At 37.7% G+C, this 13,298-nt stretch overlaps 1 protein-coding gene across 4 annotated transcripts in view; it reads left to right on the top strand.

Moving 5' to 3' along the window:
- TFF3 (trefoil factor 3) overlaps positions 1–4,296 on the top strand; it is a 37,797-nt gene extending 33,501 nt beyond the window's left edge. For all 4 annotated transcript variants that reach the window (XM_063446740.1, XM_063446721.1, XM_063446730.1 and 1 more), the window contains 4 exons: positions 1,473–1,616; positions 2,217–2,366; positions 3,102–3,245; positions 4,148–4,296. In XM_063446740.1, coding sequence (XP_063302810.1) covers positions 1,473–1,616; positions 2,217–2,366; positions 3,102–3,245; positions 4,148–4,152 — 443 coding nt within the window. In that variant the 3' untranslated portion in view covers positions 4,153–4,296. The remainder of the gene's footprint in view (positions 1–1,472; positions 1,617–2,216; positions 2,367–3,101; positions 3,246–4,147) is intronic.
- Positions 4,297–13,298: the final 9,002 nt, after the last annotated feature.

A 13,298-nucleotide genomic window follows, 5' to 3' on the forward strand; every position in this document is an offset into this window, starting at 1 on the left:
CGCATAATCCACAAGGGTTAGCCTATGCTGTCTAAGACGTAATAGTGATCTAGCAGCACTGGCCTTTCTCCCTGGAGGATCAAAAGTCCTCCTAAACGTAGTAAGGAACACATTATAGTTCTAGACTACTGGATTATCATTTTCCCACAAAGGGTTAGCCCATCTAAGAGCTTTGTCAATGAGTAGCGATATTATGAATCCAACCTTCGCCCTGTCAGTAGGATAGGCGCGGGGTTGTAATTCAAAATGAATTCCTATCTGGTTTAGGAAACCACGACAAGTATCTGGAGCACCGCCATACCGTAAAAGGGAAGTAACACGGGAAGAAATTCCCCCTGTGGCTACCTCTAGGCCTGTGTTAGCAAGAGAGATAGATGGAGTACGAGTTTCCTCTGCTTGATTACTCGGATGGGATAGTAATGCCTGCAGCGCCAGAGCCATTTGGTCCATTCTATGGTCCATGGCTTCAAACCTTGAGTCAGGTGAACCAACCTGAGCGTTAGTACCTGCAGGATCCATGGCCCTGTCGTAATGTCAGGATCGGGACAGGGATCCAACACGCAGAGTACGAACAGTAGAGATGTACGTATACCGGACCTTAGAATGGCCAGACTAACGTAAGGAGAAAGCAGAGAATAGTCAGAGACAAGCCGGGGTCGAGGACACGAGAGGTAAACAGGAACGATAGTACAAGCCGAGTCAAAACCAGATAGAACGATAAACATAAGAGCACTGAGGGACCAGACAAGCTAGAACCACGACAGGGCAATGAACCATTAGCCACATCCCTCTTTTATACCCTGGTTCTCTGAATCATGGCTCCGCCCTTGCCGAGCCCTGATTCGTTGTTCCGAACCAGATTGACAGGTCGGGATGTGATTGCCGTCATGACGTCGGCTCCTGAGCGTCGTGTCATAAAAGGAAGTGGGGTTCTCGCGGCCGGCGTGGGAATGACTATGAGAGCTGTGAGGATTAGATGAATCAGCCCCGCTGAGAGAACGGACGTCGGGAAGTCTAACCTCCTCCGAGGTAGAGACTTCAGGTACCCGGACAAAGACACACAAATGGGGGTTTTAAGAGATACAGAAGGGAGGTGTAACAAAAGGCGGCACACAGGTGAAGATGCTTTTGGGGGGGAGGAGGGTGCAGCCGCCAAAATCATCTTCACCTGTGTAACCAAAAATCCTTGCACCGGTACTGAGTAGTCCGGGTGACATTACTTTCCAGGACACCCAAAATGTTTGGATTCGGGTGGTGGTTTATTTTTGGAAACTGCTTTGTGATTAAGGGGTAAAATAATGTGACCCCTAGTTTGCTGCTCCCTGGTCTGTATGGAGCCAATGAACAGAAATGTGAATATTATGGTTTGCAAGATAAACTACAAGAATGGAAAGGAGTAAGGTAAAAATTAGAAATAAACTATATATTTTTTTAACTTCTCTATTTTGTATTTTGTCATCTCCTTGTTACAGATCAGGCTCAGTGCTCTGTGAGCCCTCATGACAGGACAGACTGCGGATTCCCTGGGATTAGTGCCAAGGATTGCTACTCCCGAGGCTGCTGCTTTAATTCCAGTGTTCCTGGTGTTAAATGGTGCTTCTACCCTAAAGGCACAAGTAAGATAGTTGAGGGTTTCCTGACTGGTGGGCAGGGAGGGGGTGACATTGTTGCCAGCTGGCCAGGTATGGGAGTACGCAGGGACAAGCCAGATAGCAGGCAGGCAGCCAATATCAGAAGGTACTTTATAGTTGTTATAACCCAGCCTGACAAATCTCCTGATTGTGTATTCCTCTCCTGGCTGTGCTGCAGCAGAGACACCAGGAGAGTCTACACCATCTCAAAATTCCACAGAGATAAATGCTATCTATTAAATTAATTATTGTTCAAAGACAGAAGTAACTAGTAAAGTACATTTTTTAAAACATATTCAATAAATGTTGCAATGCACGTAACACACTGATGGCAATCGGGATGGATTACCCTTTGGGAAACGTGGAGATTAGGTGAGGGTATTGTGGGGTGGATTGTCTAGGTTATGATCCTGGTGGCTTGTTTTGTTTTTTTAATTTTTAGGTACACTTACCTAGAAACTTAGCATATAACTTTGTGTTAGTATATTAGTTTGTGTTAGTATGTGAGTTTTGTGTTAGTATATCAATCTGACAATTGACGTACGTATAATTAACATAATATATTGTTCGACATAAATTAATTAGGCAGTGCCCCTAACGAGTGTGGCGGGGATCCGTTCACGAGGAGAAACTGTGGCTATCCAGGAATCAGCTCTACAGAATGTGCCAGAAAGGACTGCTGCTTTGATTCCAGCATACCAGGGGTTAACTGGTGCTTCTACACAGTTTCACAGGGTAAATTGTCTATAAAAAGCCCTCCGTTTATAATCAGTATTGGGGCGCCTTTAGCTGTGCATTGAACATATGTGCTTTTGTCTTAACAGGTGAATTACTTCATTCTTCATACTTGGGATAGACTGTTGTGTATTAATAGAGCGATTTTGCGCAGGATGGAATTAGTACTGATCTGTGAGGAAGGAAATTATGTTATTTTTTCAGATGAGATGATATTGCAATAAGGGACTCTAAAATCATGTCTTCTTGATGCTTTCTAAATCACATACTTGTTGATAGCCCTTCCATTAGTATCTCAAGATGAACTGGGCGACTCTGATGGAATGCGGATATTTGTAGCAGGTTTCCTCGTATTTCAGAACTTTCTATTTGGGGTGACTGGGGTTCTGAAATGCGTGCAAGGCATCATTCCCTTGAAAATAGGCATCACCTGTTAATTTGATATGTGACAGCTAATTGTAACTGTCCCATTGGAAACATCTGACAAACAGACATCACAGGAGTAGGGGGTATTTTTTTTTCATATAATTTTAATGTGCATAAACGATGGTAAATCAACATGCATGAGCCTGTCCAGTTACATTTTCATATCAAAAAGGTGATTCAGATTCCATTTTAGCACAGTGATCCTGGTACATAGTTTTCCGCAAAGCGTTTAAACGGTTTTAAGTGAAGAACACTGAGGGTGTCTCTATATTAAAATGTAATTGCTCCTGTTGCGTATTCATGTCACAGATAACGCACAATGTGCTGTAAGCCCCAAGGACAGAACAGACTGTGGATTCCCAGGAATTAGCGCCAAGGACTGTCACTCTACAGGCTGCTGTTTTGATTCCAGTGTACCTAATACAAAGTGGTGTTTCAATCCAAAAAACAATAGTAAGTATTTACCTTCAAATTTCAGCAGTTCCATATTTTAAGTAAGAGGCTAACAAATGTTATAGATATACTAGATGTGAATTAAGAGTGTGAATTTTGAATTTAACATAATTTAAAAAGCAGATAAAGAATTAAAATAACATTACAATATGTGTGACACTCAAATTAAATGTGTGATTGTATTATAATGCATAATATTCACATTCAGACATGTGTAGATTATAAAAGGAACACAAACATATTAAAACCACCATGTAATCCCCCTTGCCCCCCCTCCCCCGCAACCTTCTACATACAGCAACACCTTACTTTTATTCCAGCCTTCTGCTGCTGGCTCTGCCCCTGATCTGCCTGCTTGGCTGACATCATCAGAAGTGTTGATCAAAAGCCAATCACAATGCCTTTACTTAGGAAAGCATTGGATTGGCTGAGCTTGTCAAGGATGCAGATCAGGGGCAGAGCCAGCACAAGCCAAACACAGCCCTGGCCAATCAGCATCTCCTCATAGAAGTGCATTGAATCACTGAATTCAGGGTGGAAACACTGAATGTCAGTCACACTGTGTAGCACTCCTCCAGGAAGCACATCTAGTAGCCATCTGAGGAGTGACCAGTGGAGATATCACTAGGCTGTAATGTAAACACTGCATTTTCTCTGAAAAGACCGTGTTTACTGCAAAAAGCCTGAAGGGAATGATTCTACTTGCCAGAACAAATGCAATAAACTCTAGTTATTCTGGTGACTATAGTGTCCCTATAACAATTATTCTGACCGAGGCCAGTCATGCGTTATGAGATTATTTGAATGTGAAATGGTTATTTCTAAGCAAAACAACAAAATACAATAAATAATTTTAGTAGAAATATTATACGTTTTCTAATACTAGATTTTTTTTTTTGCAGAATAATGATGTGACATGGCTCTAACAATGAAGAATTTAAGTTGTGTGTAAATGTGCGTGTGCAAATCATTTTACAATCCAATATGTATTTTATTTTTACATTTTCCATGATATTTGGCTTGAGTTTCCAAAATAAATTAGTTTGCCTAATTATGTATTAATGCTTTGTTACAAGTGATGGTTTAATTAAGGAGAGGGAGGCTCTGTTTCTACTGGAAACTTGTTCAAAAGGGAAAATGGAAAAAGGTGCTTTGCTCTGAAGTTCTTGTGTTAAAAATATCACATTTATTTGAAATATGGGCTAAACAGCTAAAACATAAAAGCAGAAAAAAATAGCTATTTTGTGCCTAGACTGCTTCTATGAATGACTAAAAAAATTTACTTAATTTTATTTTTATTTATGTGTTAACCTTTTATATGAATACATTTAATTTAATCACAAAACATTTAGAGATTAAATAGTATACATTATTTCAAATAGGGCATGAAATAATACTGTACCCGGTGAAAAACACAGGTATACAGATATACTGCTTCCTAATATTGCAACGAGAAATTTAAAATTTAAAAAATATGAATATATGGGCATACTAAGCAAATCTAGTATGTAGGACATTCCTGTCAACAAGTGTATCCTGGAAAGAATTATTGTAGATTATCTATATCCCTTCCTCTCCCTTCCCATGGTTGCTACAGTGTATCATTAAAGTTTGTCCTACAAAGATTGTTGTACAGTGAGGAAGGAGTACCATTTAGCCTTCGTTTAGAAGTACAAAATAAGATTGTAGATGGGAAATTTGGACCATTGCTGTTGATGTTTTAAAGAGCTTGCAGCTGAGAATGTAAATAACAACAAAAAAGGCATACCGACAAAGAGAACAAATGGACACTAAAGTTCAAGAAAGAGCAAAAAAGGCATAAAAAATGCACAGCAGTGTAAAAGATAATGGCGGAAACTAATAAAGAATAAGTATTTTGTCAGGTGTCTTCAAAGCACTTTATTGTGATCTTGTGATATTGTGTATATGACGTTAATTGTATTTCTAGTCTTGGATTTCCATGTAATAAGAGTTAACAATAGCACTTTTCATTAAAAAATTAAAAGCACATTATTTGTATTTTCATTCTCATATATTATCTCTGAAGACAAACAATTATTCTGCATCAATAGAGTTACAGTAGCATGCCATAAAAGTAGGTTTTTCAAGATTTGTGAGTTTACACCATGGCACCAAATAAAGATATGATTGATGGAAAAAAGGATGATTGATGGCTAGGGTAAATCCACTAAATGTTGATTTTATTCACATATCAAGTGAGAAGTGACCAATGTAGGGCTATATTATATGTTTAAAACATATAGAATTTTATTAGATATATATTTTATAATACACTGATTGGCCCATTTTCTTTCCCTTTTTGTGTGTGTGAATCACTGACATGGACAAAAATCCTTTGAGTCGAACTAACACATGGACGAATTTTGGAGTACAAATTAATTCATCTAAACCAAATGTTTCTACAGTGTGCAGATCTAGTGCTACCCACCCCCCTTGGTTTGTTTCAAACTGTAAATAAATGGTTTGGACTTTCACCTTAGTCAGTTAAAATTTGTGTCTAAATGATAAGATGATAGTTCTAGAAGTTGACAGACTAAAGGCAAAGTGGACTTCCACATATGATATGATGTAATAAAAAACGAGATTTTACTTTTTATGTAATATAATATTAAGAAGGACTCTGGTGTTTGTGGAGTACAGGATTTAATAAGGAATTCTGTGTGCACTGGAGGTTAGTGGACATATTAAAGAGGTTATGAAAAAAAACAAAGGCATGTAAAAGTAGAATATGTAGGAGTAGACACTATTTTTACATACATTTTGAAATTTTAAGTTTTACTGAATTTACATATAGTATAGTAAAAACAGATAACCCACAGTTTAAAACAATGCAATTTCATATCATACATCTAAATTGTGTCCAATTGTTTTACAAAGTTCAAGGAGAATGATACTACACATAAACATAAATATAGTAAAAACCAAAGAAACACAAGTAACCTGCGCTCTCTCCTTAATCCCTAGGTATTTTTAAACAAATGGAGGTTTTTTAGTTATAGGGGTGTATATAAAAAATACCCATTTTTGCCAGAAGCTCAAGGAAGCAAGGTGAATGGTTAGAGTTAGGACCCACCTAGGGGGGTCTGCCTTGACGTTGGCAGGTGGGCTCATCCTCTCATGGCCATTGGAGGTAACTAGAAAACCTCCATTTGTTTACAAATACATAGGGATTAAGGAGAGAGCGCAGGTAACTTGTTTTTGGTTTTTACTATATATTGGGGCTGATGTGTACTGTAGTCATTGCTGCCGCCCACGTATGGGAGTGAGCGCAGGACGTATCTTTCTGCATAAACCTAAACATACCTAAACATTTTGAAAACGTTTTTGTGGGTATGTTGGAAAAGGGGTGGGATCTGGGAAACTCTTTGCTACCAGTTTATGTTTATTTATTTTGTTTTATTTGTTTGCCATGTGCACCCACTAATCAACCTAATCTTAGGTTTTCAACTCTCCAGCTAGTTTGATGGGATATTAAACAACTAAATGAACTAATAAGCAATTAGGTAGACTTCTATTTGTTTCATTTTGTTTCCTTAGGTTAAGTTATTTATCGATTTAAGAATGTTTTCTATATGTGTCTATCTGGGATGCCATCATGAACTCATATTATCCCAAGAGTATAACTTGATCTAAGATATATTTTTCAAGGGGTACTTATGTTTGTTTCCAGTGTGTGGTCAATAGTGTGATGCATTAAAACCAGGATGTGATGAACAATTTGTTTAAGTTTCTTGGGGAATTATCATAAAGAGGCAGAGTTCTTCTGATGGTTCTATATTAACCCACATTACAAGCATAATCAAACACATTGCTCTAAACCACGGGGTTGCACCAACTCACATTGCCAACAAAAGTGATTACATTGAACCTGTAGCCCTCACACATCTCCAGAATAATGAGTAGAAGAGTAAGTTCCCCAAATGTGACATCTTTGTTGGTACTTGGTAACATCTGTACAGTACTTTCCAACATATTTTGAAGTGAGAAGCACATTTCCTTTGTGTGCCATAAAGGCTTTGTTCCATTGGCTAGCGGCTATCATTTGTCCCATGTTATTTCCCCATGCCTTGACAAACAATAGTATATCTTCCCCTACCTATGTTTTCAGCTCCCCATATCCCTGCGATAGTGCAATTAGGCAATCTGACTATGCACATGGTTATTAATCCCTGCATATTATCTTAGTCAGATAAATAAATAGTAATGCTGTAGAAAAATGATTTGAGTTGTAGGGTGGAAAGATTAGATTCTTAGGCATGTTAAATTCCTCTGAAACAGTGGAGGGATTTAAATATCCTTTATGAAATAGCATGTACCAGTGTGCAATGTCTAGTGCCTTCCATGGTCTGTGGGGAAAAGTTGGTTTTACTTATTATTGGAGCCTCCAAGGACAAAATATATCACGTTACATTTTATACCATAAGTCAAGAGTTAATGTCAGGATCGAAATCAGATTTTCGGAACTTTCCTACCTTTCATTCAATTTTGTTCCTTCAGTTTCTATATTTTGTCACTAGTGGCCTCCCTATCCACTAGATCTAAACTGCCTTGGTTCTACCTCACCTGCCTATGTTAATTACTGCACCTACTGCACCTACTGCTCTATACAGGGCCTTTAGATTGAAGTCAAGGGTCAAACTGAAAAGACTTCTGTTCCTGGCTCCTCTGAACTTACCTGAGTTATTACCTATTGATTACCAACCTTATCTACAATACCAAGCTTCTTTATTGGATCCTGATTTTCACAACCAACCTCCTATGATACCAAGCTTCTTCATATCAACTTGACCAACTTTACAACCCAACCCTTTGGACTAACCTGCTTTATTACTTGCTTCAAACCAAGCTGAACCACGTTATACCACTATCCTATTTTGTGATTCCATCCAACTTTATTACCATCCTGTTGATAACCTACCTGATCTACTCTACCAAGCTTATTTACTTCCAAATGATCTACATTACCAACTTCTGTTACAGACCTGCTTAATTCTAACCCAAACTGCCCTACATTCCTGCATTATTACAAACCTGCTTTATTATCTGCTTCAAACCAACCTGAACAATACTATCACCCTGCTTTATTGCCAACCTACATTCTACCAACCTGGACCACACTAATAACCATTATTGCATGGTATTATTTTCCTGAATATTCCGTGCTCCTTCAAACAAGGGACTGATTCGCTAAACCACTATATTTTACTTGCAATCCTGAAACCTTATTGTTCATTTCTGTTTTACCTGTCTTTCTATTTAACCTATATTTTCATCTATAGGTTTTCTTATTATTTAACTATATCCTGTAAACAACCTGTCTGGGGCTTATTACCTAAACCTCTTTATTTCTGTTCTCTCACTCTCTTTCCTATAATTTTATTTATAGGATCTCTCTCTACCTTTCCTATAATTCCATTTATAGGATCTACCTCTAACTATAATTTTGTTTATAGATTTTCCTGATAACTTTTACCTATATATATTTTTTTTGTTCTCACTTCTTTACTTACCTCCCTATATTGCTAAATATACTTATTGTGTGTGAATATGTTTAAAGACTCCAATAAACAGTCAAACGTTAACCCTGTCATAAGCCTCTTACCTGACTTGATCAAGACCATGACAGTTAAGTTTTTTGTAGGAAGGTACTCCTTGGACTCTGGTCACTTTTCTTTGGGTATCCAAAATAGCTGGTGTAGTGGTTGTAGTGGTTGTCCATTAACCCCTTAAGGACCAAACCTCTGGAATAAAAGGGAATCATGACATGTCCCACATGTCATGTGTCCTTAAAGGGGTTAAAGGGGACCCATAACGTGGGTGGAATAAGTTTGGCAACCCCACTTCTGCTTCGTTCACTGGCTTTAGTAAAGTTGTTTTTTTTTAGTTCCTCCTCAATGAAGGTCCAGTTTAGGTGATCAAATGCCCTTTCATCATCCGAAAGTTTTATACCTTCCTCATATTTTTTGTTATAGTTATTGGATAGTCCGTGTGGGCCTGGGATTACCTACTTTGATGGTTTGATATTTTTGGCAAGGAGATAGATTCTAAATAGTTAGATATCCCTTCCATAATGAGGTGATGTATGTCCTTGTCCTCTTTCAGAATATATAGCTGTTTGTAGTACTGAGTGAACACATTGCTATGCTATTGTCTCTCGCTTAGATTTTTTTTTTTTTTTTGAGACGTTAATTATGTAGGGAATTTTAAACAGGGCCTGACATGTTATTAATTGAGGTTTTTTAAAATCTTCACTGCACTGTTTTCCTGTGGGTAGCTTTGAGCCTTTTGAGTTGAAAACCTACCCACTGGAGATTAATGGAATTTATAGTAATATAGATCCAATTTGATCTTTGTTATATTCAGGGGAACCCAAATTGTTACAAGTGCACTTGGAGGAGTGTGAATTCAGACACCAGACGCATGTTGGTTATCAAAATAAGCCTCTGTCGTTTATTTATCAGTATTTGTTTTTTTATACATTAAAAAGTAAGTGCTTACGTGCAAATACTCATAGAACAGTAGTAGGAAGGGAGTGAAAGGGTAAAAGGAGTACAGATGAAACATAGGGATGAGCGTCATGTACATATAACAGATAAGCTATGGGAAAGAGAAAGAACAGACTGATTTAGGAGAGACAGCTCAGGTAGGGGCTATCTGCTCCTGGAACTAGACATCTATGGTCTTAAATGTCGTTTAAGCATTAGGCATTTCCTGAGTCTATGTAAACAACAAAAGGTGTGGAAAATGGCGCTTTAGTAAGGGATTTTGTGATGAACGTAGGTTTCAGCTGCTGTGGACACTCTGTGGGTATTCCCAATATCCCACCATAAAACAACACCAAAAACGAAAACTCTTGGGATCCGGTTAGTGTTTCCACTTTCCGGGTCTCAGATTAGAGTGCAGCGCTTAGTAAATAATATGGATAACTCACCCCAAATTGGTTAGCTTGCGGGGGTATACATGAAATATAAAAGAAAACAAGATACAAAATAATAGTGCAATATTGTATGTATATAGTGACTGATCTTAAGTGTGAGTATAATGTTACTCACATTCTTTAGAGCCTTTTTAGTTTTTAGGCTCTAAACTTCCAGGCCTCCGTGTCTTTAAGGTAGACAGCTTAACCCCTCTTTTTCCTTCCGTTCTTTTTATCTTGCCACCATATGGATATAAGAAAAAAGAGAGACCGGATTCTGGGTGTAGTATTTTCAAGGAAAATTTCCTATAGGTAAATTGCAATGAAAGCGAAAATTGCTCACCTTATTTAGAGCCTATTTGTCCTCGGCTCTAAGTTTGTACGCCTGGTGTCAAATTGGGGTGACACTTCCCCCTTTGTACCGGACAAAATGCAGGATGCAGCAGTCAAATATAAATAATTTATTAGCTAAGGTAAAAAAGTATATATATAAAATAATCACAATGCTAGAAAATAAAAAAGTAGTCCATATAGGTATAAGGTGCAGTAGTAGCTCCGTCCTCCTCTGCCAAGACGCGTTTCGCTGTGCAACAGCTTCCTCAGTTGGCCGTGGGTTGCATTCTTACGGTTCCGGTTTTTATGCGTCCAAAAAAACCGCCTTATCGTCAATTAGCCTATCGGCTTCCTTTCTTTCCGATGTTTCAGTGACGTAACGTCACTTCCGGTTGCGGTACCTTAGTGGACTCCATATCCCATAGTGCTTTGCGCCTCCTTCGTAACTTCCGGTTCAGTCCGTTTCTCAGCGGGGAGAAAAAAGTCCGTTCCGAAAATCGGAGTTTTCTTGCAAATTCACCTCCAAATAAAAATGTTGTGTCAAACGAAAATGTGTTACTTCATTCATTAAATACAGATGGGCCATATAACCTTAGTACCACTACTAAAGGTGGGCACCATGTTTCTATAGCAAGTACAATATAAGTTACACAGATGGTGAAGTACAGTGTTACTGATGGAAATGCATTTTTTACATAACTTGGTATTTTATGGATCTATGAGCATAATGATAAAGTGCAATATTATTAATGAGAAATGCCTCTTTTGTATAGTCTGATATGGATATATAAACATTATATTAGGATACAGTGTAATTGATGCAAAAGTCTCTTTTGCATAACCTGATGTTACATGGATATATGAACATCGATATTCTATGTATATCGATGTCCTTGATCCCAATAGTCCTGAAAATAGGGATGGTGATATTGCATATAAAGTGCCTTTGCATGTCCCTCAAGGTGTTTAGGGGGTACATATCTATAGTCCTATATTCTTAAAATGCATATAAAAGGCTGTATAATAGAATTAGACTCAAAAATAGAGTTTAAAAGGTTAAAAACATTGATATTTAGATAGCTTTATCTGCACACACTCAAATAGTTTTTGGGGATGTATTTAATTTTTATTGTATAGGGAAAAAAGGTTTATAAAAAATGGCATAATTCGAAGTCTGCATTGAGACCAAATGGAATCAGGGTATTCAAATTAAAGATCCACTTGGTCTCAATTCTTCCTAGTTTTGGGATCTCATCTTCCCCCCGCCAGTTTAAGTTTACCCTTTGTATACCAAAGAATTCCAAACATTTTGGATTACTTCCATGTGTTTCTTTAAAATGTGCCGAAACACTATGCTTATCGAATCCTTTTTTAATATTTCGTATGTGTTCATTTATTCTTACTTGCAGCGGTCGTTTGGTCCTTCGTTTGGAATTGAGACCAAGTGGATCTTTAATTTGAATACCCTGATTCCATTTGGTCTCAATGCAGACTTCGAATTATGCAATTTTTTATAAACCTTTTTTCCCTATACAATAAAAATTAAATACATCCCCAAAAACTATTTGAGTGTGTGCAGATAAAGCTATCTAAATATCAATGTTTTTAACCTTTTAAACTCTATTTTTGAGTCTAATTCTATTATACAGCCTTTTATATGCATTTTAAGAATATAGGACTATAGATATGTACCCCCTAAACACCTTGAGGGACATGCAAAGGCACTTTATATGCAATATCACCATCCCTATTTTCAGGACTATTGGGATCAAGGACATCGATATACATAGAATATCGATGTTCATATATCCATGTAACATCAGGTTATGCAAAAGAGACTTTTGCATCAATTACACTGTATCCTAATATAATGTTTATATATCCATATCAGACTATACAAAAGAGGCATTTCTCATTAATAATATTGCACTTTATCATTATGCTCATAGATCCATAAAATACCAAGTTATGTAAAAAATGCATTTCCATCAGTAACACTGTACTTCACCATCTGTGTAACTTATATTGTACTTGCTATAGAAACATGGTGCCCACCTTTAGTAGTGGTACTAAGGTTATATGGCCCATCTGTATTTAATGAATGAAGTAACACATTTTCGTTTGACACAACATTTTTATTTGGAGGTGAATTTGCAAGAAAACTCCGATTTTCGGAACGGACTTTTTTCTCCCCGCTGAGAAACGGACTGAACCGGAAGTTACGAAGGAGGCGCAAAGCACTATGGGATATGGAGTCCACTAAGGTACCGCAACCGGAAGTGACGTTACGTCACTGAAACATCGGAAAGAAAGGAAGCCGATAGGCTAATTGACGATAAGGCGGTTTTTTTGGACGCATAAAAACCGGAACCGGAAGAATGCAACCCACGGCCAACTGAGGAAGCTGTTGCACAGCGAAACGCGTCTTGGCAGAGGAGGACGGAGCTACTACTGCACCTTATACCTATATGGACTACTTTTTTATTTTCTAGCATTGTGATTATTTTATATATATACTTTTTTACCTTAGCTAATAAATTATTTATATTTGACTGCTGCATCCTGCATTTTGTCCGGTACAAAGGGGGAAGTGTCACCCCAATTTGACACCAGGCGTACAAACTTAGAGCCGAGGACAAATAGGCTCTAAATAAGGTGAGCAATTTTCGCTTTCATTGCAATTTACCTATAGGAAATTTTCCTTGAAAATACTACACCCAGAATCCGGTCTCTCTTTTTTCTTATATCCATATGGTGGCAAGATAAAAAGAACGGAAGGAAAA

Source organism: Pelobates fuscus, chromosome 1 (assembly GCF_036172605.1).
Source record: "Pelobates fuscus isolate aPelFus1 chromosome 1, aPelFus1.pri, whole genome shotgun sequence".
NCBI classification, from domain to species: domain Eukaryota; kingdom Metazoa; phylum Chordata; class Amphibia; order Anura; family Pelobatidae; genus Pelobates; species Pelobates fuscus.